Below are 25,211 nucleotides of genomic sequence, written 5' to 3' on the forward strand. Positions count from 1 at the left end.
GCCTTTATTGGTGATACACAGATAGAGCTATGGGGTGAGTCCTGACAGACATTCTACAGTGTGGTGCAGCAGCCTCTCCTGGACAACGTTCAAAGTATGGACATTCAATTTGGATTTCCACGGTGGGGCAGGCAGGTTTGTAAGGGAGCCTCTCTGGCACTGTCAGGGCTGTGGCACCTGGAGGACGAGCATCAGGAAGATGCAGCAGCAGGAATGGACTGAGTGGTGTGGGAAGGAATAGGTCATCCCTGTGGGGCTGTGGATTATCCCTTCCCTGGCTCTTCTTGGGCACAAGCTTGCTGCTTCCCCCAAAGCAGGACAGATGGCCTGTGCTCCAGCCCTGGAGGAGATCTCATGGTGGTTTGGTGCTCCTGACGGAGCACAACTGGGGCATTAGTGCAGCTACTCCACTTCTACTGAGGATGTCTGAAGGGGAGACTGGATGGGAAAGTTAGTTCTTTGCATCCTTGGCCTGTACACATCAAGGCCTGGTGCCTATCCTCTGCTTAGCATACTCATGTTGTGGTGCCAAGTAACGTCCTGCCAAAACTCTGGGCAAAGAGCCATGTTCATGTTTCAAATTCTGTCCACAATTTGGAGACGGTCCAGCCTGTTGTTGTCTAGCTGCAGATGGCCCTTAGGGTGGCTTATGGGAGGAGTAAAGCATGGTTGGACTAGGTGATTTCAGTGGTCTTTCCAACTTTAATGATTTTGTGATCCTGGGGCTGTGCACATCTCCTCTGGTTTCCATTGCTTCCACAAGAAGGTTGAAGTCCTGGCCAGAGGTGGGCTGTGACCACGTCTCTTACTTGAAATTGCCATAGGTTTCAAATGAATTCAAGTAACTGAGGGCTAGTTTATAGCACAGCCCATACTGCTCCTGTAGACAGAAGGATTCAGATAAGTACCTGATACCAGAATACCTTCTGAGGAAGGCCAGCATGGTTGCCACAATCTCCAAGAGAAAGCCAGGTGTAGGTACATCCCCATCTGGCTGAGAGTTAGGCTATCCCAATGCTGTGGCCGTCTGGGCTTGGGAGGAGTGCCAGCGCCCATGGCACAGTATCTGATATTCACTCCCAGACAGGAGTCGCATGATGGCCTCAAGGACCTGGAGCTGGTGGTGAGGTGGGTGCAGGGCAGGCACCTGGGCACCCATCAGTTCCAGTATCTACTGGAGCATCACCAGTGCTCCAGTATTGCTCCAGTTCCCAGATGAGTGTGAAATCAACACCTACCACATCTTTAACCAGCTGCCTCCGCCGCCTCTTCAGCATCCTCACAGCCTGAGATACATCAACCAGCCCCTCACTTTGGATCTGCTCACACAGGAAGCTGGCAGCACAGAAGATCCCACTCCGGCTGGCACCATCCCTGTGGAGGACAGTGTGATTTATTGGTGCTGATCCCTGGAGGTGTCCCACCAGCCACACAGACCTGGGGCTCTTGGGATGGTCCTGCACCAAGCCATCCTCCACAGGGAATCCTTTTCCTCTGAACACAGCTGAACATAGAATCACAGAATCACAGAATCACAGAATCATAAGGTTGGAAACGACCAACCTTAAACTGCAAGATCATCTAGTCCAACCACCCCCCCATTCCTATTAGTACCACAAGCACTAAACCATCTCTCGTAGCTCCTCATCCAGACGCCTCTTGAACACTGCCAGGGACGGCGACTCCACCACCTCCCTGGGCAGCCATTCCAGTGCCTGACCACCCTTTGAGAGAAAAAGTTTCTCCTAATGTCCAACCTAAACCTCCTCTGGTATAACTTCTGGCCGTTTTCTCGGGTCCTACTATTTGCCTGGGAGAAGAGGCCAGACCCTTTTGCACCACAACCTCCCTTCAGGAAGTTGTAGAGTGCAATGAGGTCTCCCCTGAGCCTCCTCTTCTCCAGACTGAACAATCCCAGCTCCCTCAGCCACTCCTCATAAGACTTGTGCTCCAGACCCCTCACCAGCTTTGTTGCCCTCAGGCAACAAAGGCCTCAATGAGGCCCAGGGCCTCAATGTCTTTCTTGTAGTGAGGAGCCCAAAACTGAACACAGTACTCGAGGTGCGGCCTCACCAGAGCTGAGTAGAGGGGACGATCACCTCCCTGTCCTGCTGGCCACACCATTTCTAATGCAGGCCAGGATGCCGTTGGCCCTCTTGGCCACCTGGGCACACTGTCGGCTCATGTTCAGCCGAGCATCAACCAACTGGCACTGATGTCAGGCTGACAGGCCTGTAGTTCCCTGGATCCTCCTTACGGCCCTTCTTGTAGATGGGAGTCACATCAGCAAGCCTCCAATCCTCTGGAACCTCTCCAGTCAACCAGGAGCACTGGTAGATAGCCGAGAGCGGCTTAGCAATCACCCCTGCCAACTCCCTCAGCACCCTAGGATGAAGCCCATCTGGTCCCATGGACTTGTGACTGTCCAGATGGAGGAGGAGCTCCCTAACGGCCTCCACCTCAATCTCCGGGGAGACATTCTGCGTGTCAGCCCAGATATCCAGATCAGGGCACAAAGTGCCCTGAAGATAGCTGGTCTGACTATTAAAGGCAGATGTAAAGAAGGCGTTGAGGACCTCAGCATTCTCCTTGTCATCTGTGGTCACATTCCCTGCCGCATCAATTAAAGGATAGAGATTATCCTTGGTTTTTCTCTTGCCATTGATATATTTGTAAAAGGATTTCTTATTCTCCTTCACTGCAGTGGCCAATCTAAGTTCAACATGTCCACCATGAGCTGAGACTGGAGCTGGTACCTGAGTTCACTGATGTAACTCAGAGTGAGTCATCTCTGTGCCACAGCTGCTCCTCTGAAAGACATATTGCTTACCAGCAAGTGATGAGGATGTGTCCATCCTGGCTCTGCCGCTGGTGTGTCTCCACCTTCCCTAGCAGGCTGATGATGGTGGTGGGATGTGGGGGAAGACGGTGCTGCATGGGCCAGTCCTCCAGCTGCCAGAAATGGACTTTCATTGCAGATTTCTTGGGCTAGCAAGGAAGAAAGAAGTTGGGTTGGGCAGACAAGTAACCCACTGGCTTCATGGAGAGGAAGGCCAGAGAGTATGGATATGGTCCAGAAGCTTAGAATAGCTATCCCCATCCATAAACAACCATTGAGATGCACAGACTATTCATGGCTGATGTTCTCCAGGTTGGAAAGGTGTGCACACGTATCTGTGCTTTGCCTTGTACAAACTGAGACAGAACTGTATACAGATTCACCCTCTTGGGACAAAGCTCCCATGGGGAAGGCCCTGCTCTGACCAGTGTCATTCAAGGAACCAATCTGCTCCTTTTGCAGGCCTTCCCTCTGACACTTCCACCTGTGACTTTGGCCCTAAACCAAAGCCTGCAGTGGCTCTCAGCTCTGTCAAAGGCTGTTCTCAAAGGACTTTGTCATTGCTATGCCAAAAACCCACCTGCTGCCTATTGGTGAGTGCAAGTGTCCGGACTGTGAAACCAGCTCCAGCCTCCTCAGAGATCCACTGGATGTGAAAATGGCCATGGATGGCTTTGCCCTGGGTGGGCCAGATCTCCACATATGTCTGAAGGGAGATAAATGCATGGTGGCACACAACAATTCAATGCCTCACATGGGTACACTTGGCCCAACCCCTCAACTACAGCATGCATATGGGTACTCTGCCCGCTCTGTGCTGACCTGCAGGACAGCAAACAGAAAAACAGCCTCCCTGCTGGGTCAGGGGAAGTAAATCCAAGGACCACCCTTGTTCCTGTGGGTTCCCCCCACCACTGCAATGCCATAGGACTCTGCAATGCAAAGTGGAACTACAAGCTTGCAGCTGGACCCCATAGCAAGCAGGGCCCCAGTGAAGAGATTCATACGGCAAAGGCAGAAGATAGGCTGTCAGGAGAAGAGCAGGCAGCTGACCTTGTCCAGCTCCTGGAGCTGGTTCAGCACAACCACCGAGGTGCAGGTGTAATCCCAGACCAGAGCCCAGAAATCCACCAGTGTGCTGGAGAAGGGCAGCTGGGTGATGATCAGCCTGTCCTCCTTGCTGTATGTCTGCAAAACAGAGCAGTCGGGAGGAGGAAATGAAGAGGTGACACAACGCACAGACACGGCCGTGCCTGTGAGAACCACAGCTACTCCAGCAACCTCCATGCGGCCAAGGGCTGGGCAGAGCACACCGGATGGCGGAGCAACTCAGCGCAGGCAAAAGGCAGCAGCCGCGCGGCAGCCCGCTGAGCTGCGCGCTGTCAGGGCTGCGGCTGAACTCGGGGGCCATCTCCTGGCAGCAGGGCCCCAGGCACTGGATACAGTCACCAGGATGGAGCACTCGGCCTGGGGTGCCTGAAGCTGGGCGGCACAGCCCAGCTCTGCTCTGGGTGCTCGCGGAGCCTCTGCTGCTCCCTGCAGCCCCAAGCCCTCTTGACTGCAGCCTTACATTGGCAAACACGGCGTTGATGTAGCCCGGCGAACCGTCTGCGTTCAGCGAGGACATCAGGATGGGCCGGAAGGAGTCCGCTGTGGAGGCAAGGGCAGAGAAGGGCTGAGCCATCCTCTGCCTGCACAGAGGGGAGTGAGGGGGAAGGCTCTGAAGCAGCTGTGAACCCCATTCCTGATCACTATCTGGTGCCTGATCTGGGCTCCTCCCAGTGACAGTGAGGGTTAGGGTGACAGTTGTGGTTAGAAGTCAAGGTTGGGGTTAGGGTTAGGGTTAGGGTTAGAATTCAGGCTGTGATTAGACTTAGGATGGAGAAGGTTAAGTTCAGCTGTGGAAGCACAGAAGGAGGTGGGGATGAGGTGTGGTTCACATGGAGGGAATGCTTTGCCTATGTTAAGTAACAGTCTCAGTTTGTACAAGGAGATATTTAAATGGGTCATTAGGAAGAATTTCTGCACAGAGAGGGTGGTAAAGAATTAGAACAGGCTGCCCAGGAAAGTGGTAGAGTCCCTATCCTTGGAGGTGTTTAAGAGATGCTAAGATGTGGCACTGAGGGACATGGTTTATTGATCGGCCTTGATAGGTCAGGTTTATGGTTGGGCTTGGTGGTTTTGAAGACTTTTTCCAATCTGTATGATTCTATGATACTATGCAACACCAACCAGAAACTGGCATTTGGTCCCAGGGGCAGAATGGTTAGTCCCATTTTTCTGTCATGGTGCTGGGGAGGGAATCAGCAGTGCTGGCAACAGCATCCTCCCCCTCGCTGCTCTCAGGAGCTGGATCGTGGAGCAATGAGCTGCCCAGTCCTGCAGTACCTGGTAGGATCCCTGGCTTGCGGTTCTTGGGCTGATTGCTGGGTTTCTCCGCTTCTCTGCACGGCAGGAGCTGGAACAACTCAGAAAATTTCTGCACTGCCTGTAAGGGATGATTCACCTGAGCAAGCCCTTCCTGTCAGCTCCCTTTCCATCTCCAGATAAATCACAAAGAAACACTCCCCCCACCTCTCACCCACAGCAGGAGGCAGCAGACCCGCTGCACCAGGTCCTGAGGGTACCTTGAACTCTTTCTCCAGGATGTTGTTCTGGCTCTGGATCTCAGCTCCTTGGAGGCAGCTGATGTGATTGGCAACTCTCTCCACTGGCACCCCAGTACAGCCACAGAGCAAGCCTTCTAGCAGCACCTCATACAAAAAGGCATACTGCTCCTGCATGGAGATGTGAGTTACTGTACCATCTGGAGCAGCTCCATGGGCAGCACTAGGACACCAGACTACTTCCCACAGACTGCAACACACTAACCTGAATCAGGATTGTGCCAGCTCCACCCTTCACCTCCTTGCCAGACACCCCTGGGGCAGGCAGCCCTATTCTGAGAAGCAGCCAGCAACTGCAACCACCCAGACAAGACCATCTTTCTCTGCTCCCTCTCAAACCAGGCCCCCGCTCTCAGGAAGGAAGTCCAGAAAACCAGTGAACCACTCATCCTGCGAGCAGTTGGACAGGCCTGTCTGACCTACGTCTTCCTCCATAGGGACACAGCCGTGAGCAGACTGTGGGAACATCTTGGCCAGATGATGCCGTGTGGGCAAACATCCTGAAAGCCTGAAGGACACATGCGCTCCTTGCCTATAAGAGCAAGGACCTGCCCTTCCGTGCCAGGACTGTTGGTGCATATACATGCTGATGCTGCTTCAGAGTATCAGAGGGTCCCTAGGTTTGGACAGCACAATGATAACAAAACCCTCCAGTCTCTATCGCCTGGCAGCTCCAGTCCTGGTAATGGGACCATGTGACAGATCACAGCACAGATCACATCATAGGTGGGGAGGGGGAGGGCGGCAAACCTGTAGTCCCACAGCATGTGGGCAGCAGGTGATTCCCCTCACCTTGGTCTGCACCATACAGATCCTCTGCTCCCGCAGCTTCTGCACGCAGTGGAACACATCCACCTTTCCCTCAGCCTTTGCCATCTTCAGGAGGAAGTCCAGGGCAATGAAGGTGCCTGTTCGCCCGATCCCTGCACTAAAGACACAGAAGAGGGGTTGGTACTGCTCTAACCAGCCTTGGTCCAGCACATGAGCATTCCCATCCCAGTACCTGCAGTGCACCAGCACAGGACCCGCAGGAGATTCTGATCCACTCTTGTTCGCCATTTCCACTAGGCACAGCAGCTGGGCAGGGTTCCTGGGCACCTCATGGTCTGGCCACTGCATGTAGTGAAACTGCTCCACTGTTCTTGGGAGAGCGTATCCTGCCTGCAAGGAGGGAGATGTGGCTGGAGCAGGAACCAGCCTGAGAAGTTATGTGAAGCACTTGTCAACAAGTAGAGGAAAAGCATGGCAGGTATGCACCAGCACCCAGCCCTCCCACAGCACCACCAATACAATGGCTGCTCCACTGTAGCTGATCAGACAGCAAAGGGCACCACGAGGACTCTGAGCAAATTCACCATACCACATAATTTTCTTTATTCTCTGCCTCCACACAACAAGAACTGTGAATTCAAAGCAGTGAATGCAGCCTGTGTCTCAGAGGAAAGAAATAAATATCATGGTGTTGAGACTCTCCATAGTCTTCAGAAAACCATAGCGTTCCCAAATAAAGCATTTCCTAAGGCTGATGCTAACTGATATGCGTGTAGCCACTTTGGTACCAGGCCATCCTGTATTCACTTGGCTTGAACTAATGAACTGCCATGTCCCACCACCAGGTGCTCTTGGAGTCTTACTTTTTAGGTGGACTTTGTTCTAGGCAAGACTAGAACATGTGTAACATTAGCAGCTGTACTCATTTTCCTCTCCTTGCAACTCTTTTGGTTTCTCCAACCTTCAGTGGAAATACCCATCCTGAGAAATATCTTCAGGATATTCATATACCTTAAACCATAATCTCTCTGTTCAGGAGCCTCAAGGCACCACAGTGCTTTCATGTGGATCTTCTGCAGGTTGACCCAGATGGCAAGTACCTGTCTCATCACTCTGAAAAGCCTGGATGTGGAGAGATGCCCTTTCATATCCTTTAGCTACTTTTCCACCCTTTGTGATCACCTCTCCCAGGCCCTTGGGAGTGCAGGATCTGCCCAGGTACATAGTCCAGACTCAGTCAGGGTGATCACTGGAGCTGACTGCTTGTCTTTTTGCCTTGCATAGAAACCCAGGGCTGATGCTCTGGAATAGTGCTTGGTGACAACAAGGCTGACCCCAAGCAAGACTGAATTTCAGCTGATAACTCCAGAAGAGCCCTGCAACCCCATCACAGCTGCATGACAGCCTTACCTTCTGCAGGCAGAAGACACGTGTAACAATGCCCATGGTGGTCCTGGTGTTGTTGAGTGTTACAGTGAAGTCCCCATATACTTGCTGCTGCTCTGGCCAGTACTGCTCGCACTTGATCTGTCAATGGCAGCACCAACAATTTCATTAGGTTGCAAGTGGAGATGTGGAGATGCTTCGTGACCTTACTGAGGGTTGTGCTGAGTAAAGCAAAGCAAGGGAACTGGGCACTGGGAGACCAGAGCTGAGCACAGGCTGGGATGCTTACCTTGTTGTGCTCCACCAAGCCTGTCAGCATCACAATGACTGAAGTCTTCTCCTGCCAGACCATCTGCCAGAAATCCACCACTGTCCCAGGCAAAGGGCCTTGGGAAGGAAGAGGAGAGCCCTGTGTCAGAGCCCAAACCATGGAGGTGCCCCCAGGCTCTTGGGGCAGCCCCACATTTCCCTCTTCCCAGGGCTGATGTGACACAGCCTGGGCGTGGCAGCACTTGGCCACGGGTACGGGGCACCCCTACTTTGGCACCCATTTTAGAAAAGGGGTCCAGCAAAAGGGAGGGTGGATGAGCCTAGAGTGCACCAGTACTGATGGATACTGGCACAGGGCAGTGGTCACTGCACCAAGCCTGAAAATGAGCTGCTGCCCACTCATCTGAAAATGAGTGCCTGTCCCACCTATGTCCCCACGGTGATCATAGAATTATAGAATCACAAGGTTGGAAAAGGCCTCTAAAATCACCTAGTCCAACCCAGCCCACTCCCCCACCCCACTAACCATGTCCCTCAGTGCCACATCCACATGTTTCTTGGACACCTTCAGACTCTGCCCACCTCCCTGGGCAGCCTGTTACAGTGCCTATCTACTGTTTCTGAGAAGAATTTTTCCCTAATATTCAACCTGAGTTTCCACATTTAGAGTCCTATTTACCCAAAATAATTCAGCAGCTTTGTAAGGACCCTGAGAACCCCCTCTGCTCTCTGCACAGAGCAAACCAACCCATCCCAAAGGGACTTCAAAGGGACTCAGAGAGTTTGGCAGCTCCTGAGGACCTGTGCCAGCTTTGGGCAGCTCCCAGGGCTGGGAGCACCCACCTTGAGCAGCAATGAAGAAGCGCGGGCTCCGGTAGCTCTGTGGGGGAGAGTTTCAAACAGCTCCAGTCACCCATGTTAAACATTTAATATGGCAAGAAGTAGAGGAGCCATCCTCCTCGCTACCTACATCCACGTAGCTGGCATTGATGTAGTCATTCCCTGTGTCAGAGGGCTGCAGCACCACACGGCAGTGATCGTCTGGGAGAGAGGGAGGTGGGAGTCAGTGGGCTGTCCCTTCGGGGCAGCACTGAAATGACTGTCTAAGGAAGGAAGTATCTTTTAGGAAAGCTCTGTTTGATCTTTCCTCAGCAGCTTTCCAAGCCTTGGGACAAGTTCAGAAAGAAAGAAGAGCTAACAAAATAACGGGGAACATGGCACAGGAAGAAGATGCGGTGTGTTTTGAGAGGAGACCATTAGCGAAATGGCAAATGTCCACACTGCATCAGCCACAGAGGAGATTTGAGCTCCAGGAGAGCTTTGCTTACACGGAATGATGCTCTTGTAGCGGTTCTTGCCCTCGTTACATAGTTCCTTCCCAGCATTGCAGGAGTGGCAGAGGGAGGAAGCCAGTTTCTGCACAGGAGGAAGAGGAGCTCTTCTCTTAGTCCAGGTTCTGGCGGGTGTGAGGCTGAGTGCCTCACACACTCTAGGAGGGGCTGGTGCTGGATGGATGTTACAACCAGATGGGAAAGAACACTTAATACAGACCTGGTACTCGCCCAGACGCCCTGCATCGTGCCTGTCAGCTGATTCATCCTCCATCTGCTCTGCCTCTATCTCTGCCCTTTGAAGCCTCTTCAGAGCATCCAGCAATTCCTCCACAAGGATCAGTGTGCTCAGATTACTGGCACCTATGGGAACATCAGGACAGGAGGTCAGCATGAGCTGATGGGAGTGAGCTGGCATTTCACTGGGCAGAACCCTACCAAACCCAGCTTCATCCTTGCCCATGCATGTCTCCCTCTCTGTGAGGTGTCTCATTCCCCATACCAGCCAGCTCTGCCCCACTTTGCTCTGCAAGGAATCTCACAGTGCCTGGGAGCACCCTGCTCACTTTTCTACCAAGCAGCCTGTTCAGACTGCTCATACCGCACCTCTGCGACGCTTCTGGAGGGGGATACTGCTGTTGATCTCAGAGGTGTCTGATCTGTTGCACTTTTGCCTGCAAGACAGCAAGTTAGCCAAAAGATCAGCAGGAGGTGGAGAGCAGAGGGGGATGCCCACATGGCAACATGTCCTGCTTTATTTCAGGGTCCATACCAGGCAGCCCCTGGACAGAACAAAGAGCGGGAGGGAAGAGACATGTACTGACCTGATGAACAGGGGGAGCAGGAAAATCCCCAGTGCCAAGACTACAGCGGCCAGCACAAATGCCATCAGCACAGGCAGTCTGTGCAGCAGAGGAATTGATTCCTGCCCTGCAAAAAGCACAGCCCAGGATCATGCTCCACATAACCCAAACCCACTGGAAGGTGACCCCACAGTGGTGTGGGGAAGAAAGGAGCTCCCTTCATTTCCTAGCAGAGGTTCTGAGAAGGGAAGCAGCCATGCTGATGCAGAAGAAAGGGTGATGCTGGGTGCGATGCCCTTCAGTATGGGCATGCCTCCATGCCTTTCCCTCAGCACAAAGCTGGGCAAGGCGTTAGTGTTTCTGGGGTTGCATGTGGACTGGGGCAGCATTAGGACCAAGATGTGAGGAGAGATGATGGCATGGAAGCTGCAGGGGGTCCAGCTGCAGCCATGCACACCTGCCCAAAAGGCCAGGGGTACCAAAGCCTGCGCACCCACAGAGAGCCTCAGGATCCAGAGAGCGTCCAAGAAGATGGAGGTAGGAACCGGTTATAGCAGGTAAATACTCCCAGTATCTGGGAAACAGAAGTTTCCTCTGCTCCCACAAGAGCTGCTGGACTGCCCAGCTCCTCTCCTTGCAAGGATATGGGCTGGGAAAAGGGGAGATACAGAAAGACCCTCAGGCACAGGTGTGGGGCGGAGGAACCACTTACCCATGGAGAAGCTGTAGCACACGCAGGTGAATGTCTCCGCCTGTTGAAGGGCACAGGACGGAGGCTCAGAGCAATCCCATGTCAGCCACCACACAGCAAGGAGCTGCCACCCAGGGCCACCAAAGGCCCCAGCCGTGGCTGAGGACACGGCGGTCGCTGCCGCGCCCCGTGCACAAGAGCCCCCGGCACGGGTACCTGCGGTGAGCGCCGGGCGAGGCGCAGCAGGGCGGTGTAATCCCATCCTGGGTGCAGGGGAGCGTTGTGGAAGCCGTGCCCGCGGGCCCCATCACCCAGCACGAAGTCCATGGGCGCGCTGAGGTTGAGCACGGCGGCCACGTAGGGGTCAGCAGGGTGGCTGTGGTTGGAGGGCTGCAGCTCCCCCGAGCAGGCGTCTTCCAGCACCGTGCTGTTGTGTGTCACCGCCACGAGCAGCTGGTGCTCACTGCAAGGCAGGGCTGTGAGAGGGGGATGGGGGTGAGGGGACACGGGGAAGGGGATGAGAGCGACATGGGGATGAGCTCGGGAGCAGGGACAGGGATAGGAATGAGGACAGCAATGAGAACAGACGGGGAAGGGGATGAGCATGAGGATGGGGATGGGGAAGGGGATGGGAACAAGAATAGGGATGGAGATTGGGGTGGAAGAAGGGACGGGGGTGTGGAATGGGGGTGGGGATGAGATAGGAATGTGGATGGGTGGTGAGGAGGGGGATGGGAATGAGGTTGGAGATGGAGGTAGGGCAGTGAGCTGGGGATGAGGATGGAGAAAGTGAGGCTGTGGGGGTGGTAATAGAGACGGGAATGGAGAGAGGTGGACAGAGGCAGCTTAAAGGATGCAGCGCTGCTCAGGGCTGCAAGAGCAGAGCAGCCGGGGCTGCGCTCACCTCGCTGCCTCAGGGTGCTGGGAGATGGGGTGCAGGGGAAGCACGGCGGTGCCCTGAGATGGAGAGGTGTCGAGCAGGAGGCGGGAGCAGCCATCGGGCGTCTCTGCAGAGGAAGATCCCCATGATGAGCCTCAGCAGACTGGCACGGAGGGGCAGGAGGAGGAGCTGCGTGCGGAGACCCTCACCTGAGCCGCTGGTGTGAAACTGTGATGCAGCTCCGGGACCCACGGCTGTGAGGCCCCGCACGGCCACCGCATATGTGGTGCCGGGGCCGTACGTGGGCAGTGGCTGCTCCGTGGTCTGGCTGCTCAGCCTCAGCCGCTGGATGTGCAGGAAGCCGCCGTCCTGCAAGGCCCTGGCCGTGACGTTCAGCTGGGGGCAAGACACGGAGCTGGAGGGCAGCGGCCACGATCCTGCAGGAACCTGCCCACACCGCAGCCAGACAGCAAGACGTTGCTCTGCTCCTCCTGCCCCTGTTCCTATCCCAGCTCTTGCAGGTGCCCAGAGAGCTCAGCGGGAGCCTCGGCCCTGTGTGTGTGTGAGCAAAGCGTCAGTGCTGAGCAGAGCAGGGCAGGAAAGACTCTGGAGCTAACCCTCTAGATAGCACCAGAGCAGCTGCAGAAAATGGAGTTGCTTAGACTGTGCCTTTGCTCTGCAAGCCCTCTGAGATGGACGGATTTGCAAGGCATCCTCGTGATTTGTGAATCACGTCACTAATTGAGGTGGCTACAAGCTGGGTGCAGCGCTCTCCTCCCTCAGCCCTGCTTCTAGCACTGCAAACCACAGCCTTTGTCATGGCCAGAGAAAAGATAAGAATGCAAGAGGCACAGGAAAGCCTGTAAGGCCACCCCGCCAAATACATCACTGGGGACTGAGGACCACTGAGAGGAAGCCGGAAATGCTCAAATTCATGACAGCCAGAAATTCAGCACGTGGATGGGTGACTGCTGGTCCTCAGGGCTTTCCATGGTCTGCACACCTGCGTGCACAGAGCTGTCAGCAGGGAGGGAGGGGCTGGGTGGGGGCCCCTGGTACCTGGTACCCAACGATCTCCCCTTGGCAGGAGGGCAGCGCCTTCCACCTGAGGGTCCCCGTGCTGGCATCCAGCTGCAGCTGCTCCGGCTTCTGCGGCACTGGAAGCGCAGGAAAACGGAGTCACAAGTGGGGCTGGCAGAGAAGGTCTGAGCCCACAGCAGGATGCCCTCAGCTACTGCCCAGGGGCAGGCTGCGCAGCAAACCCAAGCACGCTTTGTGCCACAAAAGGAGCGTGGATTTCACAACAGCAGGAGCAGCGATGGTGTGGTGAGGAGGGCGGGGTAGGAAGGAAAGAGCTCTGCTCCAGGACTCTGCACAGCCTCTTCTGCATGCAGCCCCAGTGCCAGCACCATCACAGCAGGGAGGGATGCTCAGAATGAAGGTCACCTCTCTCTGCCTCTCTGCTGGTGAACCAGCCCAGGAATGCCCCTTCCCTCCTGTACTATGCCACGGACACCTACCTGTTTCTTTTGTCCTGATCATCCATGAAAACAGGATTGTGCTGGGGGGCACCGAGATGGTGACAGTGTAGTCAGTGAAGGGCTGCAGGGGAGGACAGGTGAATGTTCCCCTCTGTCCACGTAGGAGCTCCACTCCAGTGACCTCCTCAGCCTTACAAGGAGGTGAGGAAGGCCCTGCCAGCCGGCACGTGGCCTGCACGTGCTGGCAGGCATCAGGGAATCTGCAGGTCCAGTTCAGTTTGATGCTGGTGCTGGAAGCCTCCAGGGTCGCAGGGACAACTTCTAGCACCTCTGCAAAGGAAGTATTGCAATAGGGTCAATTCCTTGCCTTCCGCTCCACCCTTTTAATGGTGCTGCTGACACACAACCCTGCTACAAGAGGGGAAACAGGAGGATGAAACAGCTCATTCAGGTCTCTGGATGAAGAAGCTGGAGGAGTTACCAGAGCATTTATAGCAGCTGGACATTAACTTTGGGTCGGTAGTCACTGCTGGAGGTAACTGTACCCCTTCAGGCACACTTCATGCCCCCACCGCTCATCTGGCTGTTCTCACAGGCACTGCAGCTGCTGACACAACCAACAGGCACACCTCCCCGTCATCTCTCCTGGTTGCCCAATGACAGCTCCACCAGCAACCCGGCTCTCAGCAGGGCATTTGGCATGGTAGGGGCTGAGTGCCAGCTGGGCACGGGGCTGCAAAGGTGGGATGGATGAGGCCGTGCCACCATTCACTGGGGAATGCACTTAGGTATCGGCCGTGTCCACCAGCAAGAGACAAGGGCAGAGCCGTGCTGCTGCTCAGGCTCCTGGCACTGTAACCCTGCTCAGCTGTTCCAGAGGGACAGTATCCATGTGTGCCTGCATAACGGGGCCAGCAGAAATGCAGGAGACCTCCATCATGCTCACCTTCCCTCACTCACAAAGGTCCTCACTCACCCACACATCTCATGTATCCCACTGCCAACGGCCATAAGCCTGTGCTGTTCTTCATAAACCAGATGCTCTGAGGAGCTGGGAGGCCTTGGTGTGGTCTTGGCTTCACACAAGTGATCTCCATGGCAGAAGGCCAGTACCCATTAGGGCATGTCAGTGTCACCGCTTTATTGAAGTTGTAGAATTCCTGGTCTGGGACAAAACGAATCCTGGAATCCCACTGTGGCTTCTGACATTTCCCTGCACCAAAAACATGGGAAGATGTTAACAGAAGAGCTGCTGCCCTGGTACACAGTGGTGAGGGATGGAGTTTCTGGTCATGATGTGGATCAGCCTTCCTACACCACAGCCCTTCGGCAGTACCTCCCACTTCCCCGGCACATGCAGAGCCTGAATTCTGTCATGCTCACACAGCCTGCCTTTCTCTGGGTAGGAAGGGCAATGTGGGGTTCCCAGGACGGCTCCTGGTGCCCCTTTATTCAGGCAGTCTGCACTGGACCAGATGCAGCTGCAGGCATTACTGATGTGCCTTCCCTTGTAGACTTCTTTGGATGTCCCATTGCTGAGGGACTTCAGTTTTCCTATACGTATCAAGTGGGAGCAGGATGGCTGTAAACCCTCAGGACAGTTCAGCATCACCCATTTGTTCTTCCTATACTCCTCCAGATCTGGTGCCAGATGGAGAGCAGGGTGTCAGCAGGGCCTTTGGCACATTTTTATTTTAGATGGAAGCAGGTTCAATTAGGGTGGGAAATGGAGAGGTGTGGCAGTGCCTGAGGATGGGGTTGGCAGGGATCCCCAGAAACGCCTTCTGGATCCCAAACACAGATGAGAAGACACAAACACTTCTGCCAGGACCAAAGATGGAAGCCTTCCTCTTGCTCTGGAGCCACAACTGATCCCCACACACCTGATCTGCTCTCACAGCCAGGGGCATCCATTGCCCCCCACAACAAGACATAACCTGGACACTTCCTAAGCAGACATCTCTTTTCTTTCCTTCAAACCTGCCTCCATCCCTGAAATCCCTGAGTTCCTATGATGCTCCAGATCTCTCTAGGCTCCAGCAAATCTCTTCTGCACTCTCCTTGCTCAGGGGTTGGTCACAGCCTGCTTCTTTCACCCTCCTCACACTGCCTGCCCTGACTTGCAGAAGGCTCATATGCACCTTTCTAGCCATGGGAGCTTGAACTCTGGCAGCAAGAATGGCACCTTTTTCCCTGCCCACCTCCCTGCAATCATCCCCACAGGTAGCACAGCCCTGTCCTGTGGGAGGGCACTGCCCTTCCCTCTGGCATATCCCCACTGGCTCCCATCCAGGTACCCAGTGCTCCCTGCACCCCCCACTCATTTATCCCTTCTGTCTCCCACACTGCAGCTCCTGCAGCTGCTGGAGGAGTCCCGGGGACCCTCCTCTGCACAGGAAACAAGGGTTTGCAGAGCAGTGCACACTAGGGTGGCATCGGCAGCCACAGCAAAGAGCAGGACAGTCTTGGGAGCCTCTCAGAGCTGGCCCCACACCCTGCCCCATGATGTGTGTCTGCTGGGCAATGCTGTGGGTGGCATTTTGCTGTGAAGGTAGAGAGGGGATGAGTAGAAATGCTGCTGCCTCACTTACCTTTACATGATACGTTCTTATCAATGAGCATCCAGGCACCAGAGACCTTCCTCCCCATCCAGACGTATTGTGTTATTGGACTTGATTCTTGGAATTGCTTTACACATTTGACGCTGCTGAAGGAGGGCTTCATATGTCTAGGGCAGGTCAGCTGCAGTTCCTCATTCACTCCATAACTGTCTCTGTCTGGTGTAAACTGAAGTCTGTTGTCCCACTGTGGCTTGCTGCACTGTTCTGTTGGGACAAAATGTGACAGTCCATCTTGGGGACAGGGGCACAAGGAGGAGGGCTGAGTCTCGGCCATGGCTGACTGTGGTGTCAGCAATGGACAGCATGAGGAGATGTGAGGCCCAGGAGCAGCAGAGGAGCACGGTGTGGATGTAATCTGGACTTCAGTAAGGCCTTTGACTGATGGTCTCTCATCACATCCTTCTCTCCAAATTGGAAAGATACAGATGTCATGGGTGAATTTTTCGATGGACCATGAATTGATTGCGAGAGTGTACCCAGAAAGTGGAGGTCAATGGCTGAATGTCCAGATGAGACCAGTGATGAGTGCTGTCCCAGAGGGGTCAGTACAGGGTCTGCCAACTCTTTGATATCACCATCAGTGACACGGACAGTGGGATGGAGTGTGCCCTCAGCAGTTTGCAGATCACATCCAGCTGTGTGCTGCAGTCGACATGGCTGAGTGCCTGGCACGGACCAAGAGCCAGTCTGGGGAAGTGACTTCCGATAGCACAGAGAGCTGGGCTCAGTTGCGAGCCCGATCAGGCACCAGGATGATGTTCCTGAGGTCAGTTTGGAGGTGGGAAACTCAGAGAGGGGAGAGGGTGGTAAGTCTGAGCACAGGGCTGCAGAGAAGGCACCTCCTGCCACTCCACTTACCAAGGCACTGCACAGTCTCCTCAATGCGGACCCAGGTTCCAAAGCTGCTCCACCCCAGCCACGTGTCTCTATATACAGATCCAGCATAATCCAAAGCCCCATTTCCCCCTGCACATCTGACACGGGTGTAGGATGGCTGTAAACCCTCGGGGCAGCTCAGCATCACTTCTTCGTTCTTGCTGTACTCCTCCAGGTCTGGTGCCAGATGGAGTTCTGTATCCCACCGGGGCCTTTGGCACGTTTCTGGCAGAGGTGAAAGCGGGTTCAGTTAGGGTGGGAGCTGGTGAGGCGGGACAGAGCACGGTGGGTACCAGCAAACACCTGCAGCCCTCCGGTCACTGGAGGGGCAGAAAGTGGCATGTCCATCTGCCATGATACGACCGCTGGAACAGCTCTTGGGAAGGGGCTCACCTTGTACGTCCCGCTGACCTCTCATTCACACCTTGTATGCCCCAGTGACCCTCAGAGTCACACACTGTCCCGCTGCACCCTCATCCCTGCCACCCCTTGCCCCTCTTCACAGCCCGTAGTTGGGATTTACCCAGGACTGTCCTGTCCATCCACTCCTTGGTCCGACCCCCAAGGCACGGGGCACAGGACCCGGCCCTCCTGCTGCGCGTTGCCCCCACGCTGTGTGCTGCTCTCACTCACCAACACACTGAACGGCCCCTTCTATGCGGATCCAGGCAGCTGCGCTGTTCCTCCCCATCCAGACGTATTGTGTGATAGGACTTGATTCTTGGAATTGCTCTGCACATTTGATGCTGCTGAAGGAGGGCTTGAGATGTCCAGGGCAGGTCAGCTGCAGTTCCTCATTCACCCCATAACTGTCTCTGTCTGGTGTAAACTGAAGTCTGTAGTCCCACTGAAGTCTGTAGTCCCTCTGCGGCTTGGTGCACTGCTCTGTTGGGACAAAGTGTGACAATCTGTCTCGGGGACAGGGGCACAAGGAGGAGGGCTGAGGCTCGGCCACAGCTGACTGTGGTGTCAGCAGTGAATGGCATGAAGAGATGTGGGATCCTGGGGACAAGAGTGGAGCACGGTGTGGATGGAAGAGAGCTAAGATTAGGGCAGGATCTACCGTTCTCACACCTCTCCTTCATCTTATCTACAGAGAAAACTCCATGCTCTGAGCATCTCTGTGGACCTCCAGCAACTCCTCTTCCCTCCTGTACTGAAGGGCCCAGACCTGGGCGCAGGTGGGGCTTCACGTGGGCAGAGCAGAGGGGACAGTCCCCTGCCTGCCCCTGCTGCCAGCCCTCTGCTGATGCAGCCCAGGATCCTGCTGGCCTTCCAACAGAACCTGTGCACACTGCTGCCTTGTGTGCAGCTGCTTGTCCACCAGAACCCCCGAGTCCTTCTCTGCAGGGCTGCTCTCAGAGTTCTTCTCCCAGTCTGTGCACGCACCTGGGATTGCCCCAACCCAAGTGCAACACATTGGTGTTGGCACAGGCAGGGTGAGGCACGTTTGTTGTTGCAGGCAGGTCTCTGGCTGTGGGGAGTACCTGAGGCTGGCACAAGTACTGGTGGGTAGCGGGGATTCTGGCCCAGGAGTTGTGTGGGCTCATCGGCGTGGCTTTAAACCAGGCTTGGAGGGGGAAGGAGGTGATAGAGAGCCTGCCCAGAATGAGGCGTGGGACGACATAGCTAAGTTAGAGGGACAATGCTAGTAAGTAACCCAAATCTGCTGCACACCTGAAATGTTACCGTGATGAAAGTGACAGGGAGTCTAAGGGTAAATACATAATAGACATTAAGGAGTTATCCTCCAAGAAGATAGGGAGAGCAGCTGCCCAGCTGAAGTGTCTCTACACCAACACACACAGCTTGGGAAGCAAGCATGAGGAGATGGAAACCACTGCGCTACCTGAAATGATGCAGTCGTCATCACCAAAACCTGGTGAGACGTTTCCCATGACCGGAGCGTGGGTATCGATGGCTACGAGCAGTTCAGAATGGACAGGTGAGGAAGGAGGGAAGGAGGCATTGCCCTCTACATCAAGGAAGGACTAGAATGTGAAGATTGGTCCCTGCGGAACGGCCTTGATCAAGCTGAAAGCTTAGTGGTGAGAGTTAAGATGGAAGCAGCAAAGGGAGCCTTGTGGTAGGTGATCAGTACAGGGCAGCTGATCAAGGGGTGCCTGTTGATGAAGTGTTCTCCCTCCAGCTACAGCAGCTGTTGTGATCACAGGCTCTCGTCCTGCTGGGGGACTTCTACCAGCCTCACACCTGCTGGACAAGTAGCACAGTGAGCTGCAGGTGATCCTGGAGCACCTGGAATGCCTTGAAGATAACTTCTTGAGCCAGGTAACAGATAGCCCCACCAGGAGGATGCAGAGCTGGGCTGATTGCTCACCAGTGACATTGAACTGATTGGTGACATTGTGATCGGAGGCTGCTGGGGCCGTCATGACCATGCAGTGATTGAGCTCACACTCCTGGGGGATATCAGGTAGAGAAAGAGTAAAATTAGGAAGCTTGATTTTAGGAAAGGCAACTTCAGGATCTTCAGGGAGTCGGCCAAGAAAACCCTGGGAATCTGTCCACAAGAACTAAGAAATGGAGTGCAGCTGGCAGATCTCTACGGCAGTTTTCTCTGTACACAAGAACTCTTCATTCCCTGGTGTGGAATGTCAGGAATGAAGGAGACACCAGTATGGCTGAACTAGGAACTGCTGGTCCAAGTGGACAGCAAGAGGAAAATGCAGAGGCAGAGGGAGAAGAGGCATGTACCACAAGAGGAGTATATTGGAATGCTGCTGGGCTGTGCAGGAATGGGGTCAGGAAGGCCAAGACCCACCTGGAAATGGACTTGTCAGAGGGCACAGAGAAGAATAAAAAAGGCTTCTGTATGTACAGCAGCTGGAAAAGCAAAGACCAGGAGTGCTTAACTCCAAGTGAACAACACGGGCAGGTTGGTAACAACAGACAAGGAGAAGGTTGAGGCCCTCAACAACTTTTTGCCTTGGTCTCCACTGGTGACTGCTCTACACAGAGCTCTTGAGCAGATGGTTCAGAAGGTGGGACCTGGGGGAGCAACATCCCGCCCACTGTAAGCAAAAATCAGGTTTGCAACCACATGGGGAAGCTTAACATCCATAACCCTATGGGTCCCAGTAGGGTGCATTCAAGAGGCCTGGGGGAACTGGCTGATGGAGTTGCCAAGTCACACTCAGTGATGTGTGAAAAGTCATGGTGGTCAGGTATAGCCTGTGGTGACTGGAAAAAAAGGCAATGCTGTGTCCACTTTTAAGAAGAGGACCCAGGGAACTACCAAGCTGTCAGCCTCTCCTACATGCCAGGGAAGATTGTGGAGCAGATCCTCCTGGAAGCTGTGCTAAGGTACATGGAGGACAGGGAGGTGAAATGGGAGAACTAGCGTGGCTTCACCAAGGACAGGTCCTGCCTGACCGATCTGGTAGCTTTTGATGAGGATGTAACTGCATGGGAGGGAGAAGGAAAGATTTGTGGATGTAATCTGGACTTCAGTAAGGCCTTTGGCTGATGGTCCCTCATCACATCCTTCTCTCCAAACTGGAAAGATACAGATGTCAAGGGTGAATTTTTCGATGGACCATGAATTGATTGCCAGAGAGGGGAGAGGGTGGTAAGTCTGAGCACAGGGCTGCAGAGAAGGCACCTCCTGCCACTCCACTTACCAAGGCACTGCACAGTCTCCTCAATGCGGACCCAGGTTCCAAAGCTGCTCCACCCCAGCCACGTGTCTCTATATACAGATCCAGCATAATCCAAAGCCCCATTTCCCCCTGCACATCTGACACGGGTGTAGGATGGCTGTAAACCCTCGGGGCAGCTCAGCATCACTTCTTCGTTCTTGCTGTACTCCTCCAGGTCTGGTGCCAGATGGAGTTCTGTATCCCACCGGGGCCTTTGGCACGTTTCTGGCAGAGGTGAAAGCGGGTTCAGTTAGGGTGGGAGCTGGTGAGGCGGGACAGAGCACGGTGGGTACCAGCAAACACCTGCAGCCCTCCGGTCACTGGAGGGGCAGAAAGTGGCATGTCCATCTGCCATGATACGACCGCTGGAACAGCTCTTGGGAAGGGGCTCACCTTGTACGTCCCGCTGACCTCTCATTCACACCTTGTATGCCCCAGTGACCCTCAGAGTCACACACTGTCCCGCTGCACCCTCATCCCTGCCACCCCTTGCCCCTCTTCACAGCCCGTAGTTGGGATTTACCCAGGACTGTCCTGTCCATCCACTCCTTGGTCCGACCCCCAAGGCACGGGGCACAGGACCCGGCCCTCCTGCTGCGCGTTGCCCCCACGCTGTGTGCTGCTCTCACTCACCAACACACTGAACGGCCCCTTCTATGCGGATCCAGGCAGCTGCGCTGTTCCTCCCCATCCAGACGTATTGTGTGATAGGACTTGATTCTTGGAATTGCTCTGCACATTTGATGCTGCTGAAGGAGGGCTTGAGATGTCCAGGGCAGGTCAGCTGCAGTTCCTCATTCACCCCATAACTGTCTCTGTCTGGTGTAAACTGAAGTCTGTAGTCCCACTGAAGTCTGTAGTCCCTCTGCGGCTTGGTGCACTGCTCTGTTGGGACAAAGTGTGACAATCTGTCTCGGGGACAGGGGCACAAGGAGGAGGGCTGAGGCTCGGCCACAGCTGACTGTGGTGTCAGCAGTGAATGGCATGAAGAGATGTGGGATCCTGGGGACAAGAGTGGAGCACGGTGTGGATGGAAGGTGCTCAGAGAGCTGTCACCTCTTTATTGTTCTTATAAAATCCCAATTAGGGCATTTGGGGCAAAAATCTCCAACCTGGTGCCTGCTTGGGGTGCCTGCAGGAACATGGGGGGCTCAGGTGAGTCTCAGCATGTCTGGTTGGCCCTGTATCACTAGGATGGAATTCAAAGAGAAGATAGAGAGAAACACACAGCTCCCAGCCTGGTAGGAACTGACAGCATCCTGCGAGCAGAGAAACTACCTTTGAAGGCTGTTTTTCACACCCTCACTGCATAGACAGCCGCCTACAAGCCCTGCACAGAGTGCAGGAAAAAGCCTGCTGATGGTTCAGCATGGAAAATATGGTTCAGGCGTGACAAAGAGGCTGCACTCAGCATGTGATGCGTGCTGACTGCAGAAAGGTTGGTCTGTGTGCTTTGCATCGGCAGACACGCAGTACTGTGCTGTTTTTCATGCAGTGATTAACCCCTTGTTGCCTCTGCTCTGCAGACACAAATGCAGCAGGTGTTTTACAGCAGTCATATGGAGCACCTGTTCCTGCTGCAGGACGTTCCAGGAGTGTAGCAAAGCGAAGCCTGGTGGGCCCTGGGTGCGGATGGCAGGAGGGGTCATCAGAGAGTAGCACAGAGTTCACAGTTTCTGTGGTGTCCCCTGAAGTCTGTGCTCCCCCTAGGATTTACTCGAAGCCCTGTTTGAAATCCAGGTCTCTCTTACTCACACTTACAGTGGTACCAGGCACTGCTGCTACAGCTCTTGCCTGTCTGCCTGTAAGTCACTGCGTATCGTCAAGCTCTACAGGAAGACACCCCCTACAGGCTTGCCCACCTCCCTTCTGAGCATGCTGTGAGGAGCTGAGGCCTTTGTTCAGGTGTTAAAACCCCACAGAAGCAGCGCAGGGGGGCAGTCAGGAGACAACAGGACAAAGGAGCAGTGCAGCTTGGTGCACACAATGCACCGTACGCCCCGACCACATCCTCTGCTGGCAGCTGCTCACGGTGCTGGCAGTGCTGACTGTGGGGCTGCCTCACCCAGCATTGGGATGCTCCTTATGTCATGTCGTTTCCTCCACGCTACCCAAAAACACTGTGGCCTGGGGTTGTTCCCCACTCTTTCATTGTACTCTCCACGGTTAGGGGGGATGTGCAGGGACCTCTGCTCCCTTTGTTCCCTATCTCTTCCCAGGGGGTCTGCCCTGCCCCACTACCTCTGGCCATCTCATGTAAGATGACTCCAGTAGGGCTCCATCCTGACCATCCCCCTCTCCTGGTCCTCTGTGATGCAAGGATCCTGACCCCAGGGGGACCATGGCACTGCTCTGGGTGTGGATGTACACAAACTGAGGACGCAGGCAGAGCTGCGGTGTGTGGCTGCTGAGCACTCGTGTCTCAGTTCCTCTTCTTCACAAACACGGAGATGCAAACTCAGCAAACATTATCCTCACCACAGGCAGCTCCTGGGACAGGCAGGTGACGTAGTTGTGCAGAGCACGCCATGTGGTCACCAGCCACCATGTCCCCACTGTGTCCCCACTGTGTCCTGGACTCCACCTGCCCTTATGAACTGGGCAAATGAGCTGGAAAACTACACATGGGCATAGTTACACTCTCCAGCCCATCAGGACAGTTTGAGCAGGGGGTTTGGGCACTGCAGGCAGGGGATGTCCACTGCCACTGACTTTACCCCCAGTGTTACAGTGACAGTGTGCTGCGCTCCACTCCCTGCAAGCACAGGGCACTCCTCCATTGCAGTTCCTCTGTGCCACACAGCATGGTGGGACAACACAGTGCTCATTTAACATTTTTTTGTCATCCAGCTGTGGCAAGGTCAGTACAGAGAGAGACTCCAGTTCAGACAGAAAGCAGGCAGAAAGCAGGGTAATGGCCCCGGGCCTAGCCTCTGGATGGGTCCTGCACCTCCTGGGAACTCAGATTGCTCCTGAACTACAGAGACGACTTGAAGGGCTCTGCTGAGATTAAATATCAGCCCCGTGTCTCAGCTTTGCTGGCAGATGTTGGAAATAACAAAACAACCCTGATCCGCTCCTAGAAAATGAGCTGTGTGTGGTGCTCTGCAGTTCCCTCCATGCCAGGCTGCAGAGCTGGGGATGGGCACCGTGACTCTGTCTCGTGGACCTGGAGAGCCCCCTCTCCTGGGTTTCCCTGAAGGGCCCCCAGCTCATGGCTTGGGCACCCCATAGCCTGTACTAAGAGCAGCCTTTAGGAGATGTCACTGCACACAGGGGCATGGCACAGGGGAAAGCATTTATGTGGTCTCCTAAAGACAGCACCACACAGCTCACAGCAGCTCGACCCCAACTGATGCCCATGTATCGCGGCTCCTGCTGTGAATAACACCTCTGGCCCTTCTGTGTGCTGCTCATGGTAAAAATATGCAGCAAACGCGCAGCAAGCGAGAAGTGAGACCTCCCTTTGCCAGGGGAGAGCGGCCATCCCTTACCTGGATACCACGAATATCCTCCGTCGTTGGGGGCATGTTGTTCCGTCTCCAGCGCTGCCAGCAGAGTCACTAGGACCAGGAGAAGGGCCCACTGTGGGGCCATGCTCCCTCCTCCCCACAGGCAGCACCTCTCAGTGCACCCGTCTGACTGCACGATGTGCATGCACTGGAAGGAAACAGCTGGGCAGAGCAGTTGCTTGCGGTGCAAGAAGCTTCCTCATCATAGAAGGAAGCTCTGCCAGTGCCAGAACTGCTTTCTGGGCAGGCTGCATGCCCCTTTTGCAACCTCATTGCTCCCTGAGAACAGATTTTAGGTGCTGTGGTGGGAACAGCTGCTCTCACAGAACCTGGGCATGCAGGAGGACTTTGTGAACAGTGCTGGTTCCTGGATTCCATTCTAGCATTGAAGCCATGTGGAGAATGCATCAGGACAGACCTCCCCTCATCAGTGTATCTCAGCCTGGGAGAAATTGAGGAAAAAGAACCCGGGTTGAGCAGTGAGCTGGCTCTGATCCCGCGGGCTGGAGAGCTGAGCCACTGTCCGGGTGCTGGAGTGTGGGCTGACAACAGGTGACAGCCCCAGGGGCACAAAGCAGACTGATCCAGGCTCCGAGATCATGTCTGCTGTTTCCCAGCAGTGTGCAGTCCTCTAAACAATCCTGAAGAGTGGCTGTTCCACCTCTGGCAGCAGCTCAGCCTTTACCCCTACCTGCCTGCTGGTGCTCTGGGCATTTTCAGCTTAGAGATGTAAAAGCAGATGGGCATCAGTTGGCATAAGTTCCTCATTTGGGGAATCATTGGAAAATAACGAGGGAAATTCCACATATCAGAGAGGTCCCCCAAAAACCACATCCTCATGTTGCTCCCAGCACGATTCATCAGCCCATCATCATGCTAACAGCTCAGCTTCTCCAAAAGTCCTTCATTGCCCCATCTGAAACCTGGAAACATGGCTCACGCTATCAGGAAGTCCTCTACTTGCTCGTTCACCCTCTCATCACAACACTTCTCCTTGCTACACATTGGGAAAATTCTGAACTTGAGCACAACCGTGCTCTGCTTCCCTTCCTCCCACAGCCATGGGCTGCAGCTGCGTGTTATGGACACACAAGGCAAAGCACATGATGCCAAGGCAGCGTGTGGACTGATTTCAGCACCTGGGACACAAGTGGCCCTGCTTTGTTGGGCTGGCAAATCCCCTACCCATGCCAAGGACCACATCCTGCCATGATACCAGCCCCAGGTGCCACCCCATGCACTGGAGGTGACATGGGGTCTGAATGTATCTCAGCACCTGCAGCTTGGCACCAGAGCCCTCCACTGTGAGTTCAACCCATAGAGCCTCTTCACTTTTCATTGAGAATGATGTCTTCTCCCCGTTCTTCATGCTCTGAGTTCCCAGTAACACTACAGACTTTTTTGGGGGGGCAGATTTACAGCTCT

The 25,211-nt window shown here is 54.6% G+C and overlaps 1 protein-coding gene across 1 annotated transcript; it reads right to left on the bottom strand.

The window, feature by feature from the left end:
* Positions 1-805: 805 nt before the first annotated feature.
* Positions 806-23,871, bottom strand: LOC306956985 (receptor-type tyrosine-protein phosphatase mu-like; the record flags this gene model as incomplete). Its single annotated transcript, XM_079548326.1, has 30 exons — positions 806-880; positions 1,239-1,374; positions 2,831-2,988; positions 3,420-3,545; positions 3,893-4,027; positions 4,410-4,489; positions 5,228-5,327; positions 5,467-5,616; positions 6,298-6,433; positions 6,509-6,666; positions 7,687-7,803; positions 7,952-8,049; positions 8,776-8,812; positions 8,903-8,973; positions 9,261-9,348; positions 9,484-9,626; positions 9,870-9,937; positions 10,088-10,193; positions 10,779-10,818; positions 10,974-11,220; positions 11,662-11,764; positions 11,847-12,033; positions 12,697-12,794; positions 13,158-13,448; positions 16,598-16,840; positions 17,249-17,500; positions 18,954-19,103; positions 20,257-20,499; positions 20,908-21,159; positions 23,769-23,871. The coding sequence occupies 30 exons, from the start codon at positions 23,869-23,871 to the stop codon at positions 806-808; spliced, it is 4,191 nt and encodes a 1,396-aa protein (XP_079404452.1).
* Positions 23,872-25,211: the final 1,340 nt, after the last annotated feature.

This window comes from Tetrao urogallus (assembly GCF_951394365.1).
Source record: "Tetrao urogallus genome assembly, chromosome: Z".
Lineage (NCBI taxonomy): Eukaryota > Metazoa > Chordata > Aves > Galliformes > Phasianidae > Tetrao > Tetrao urogallus.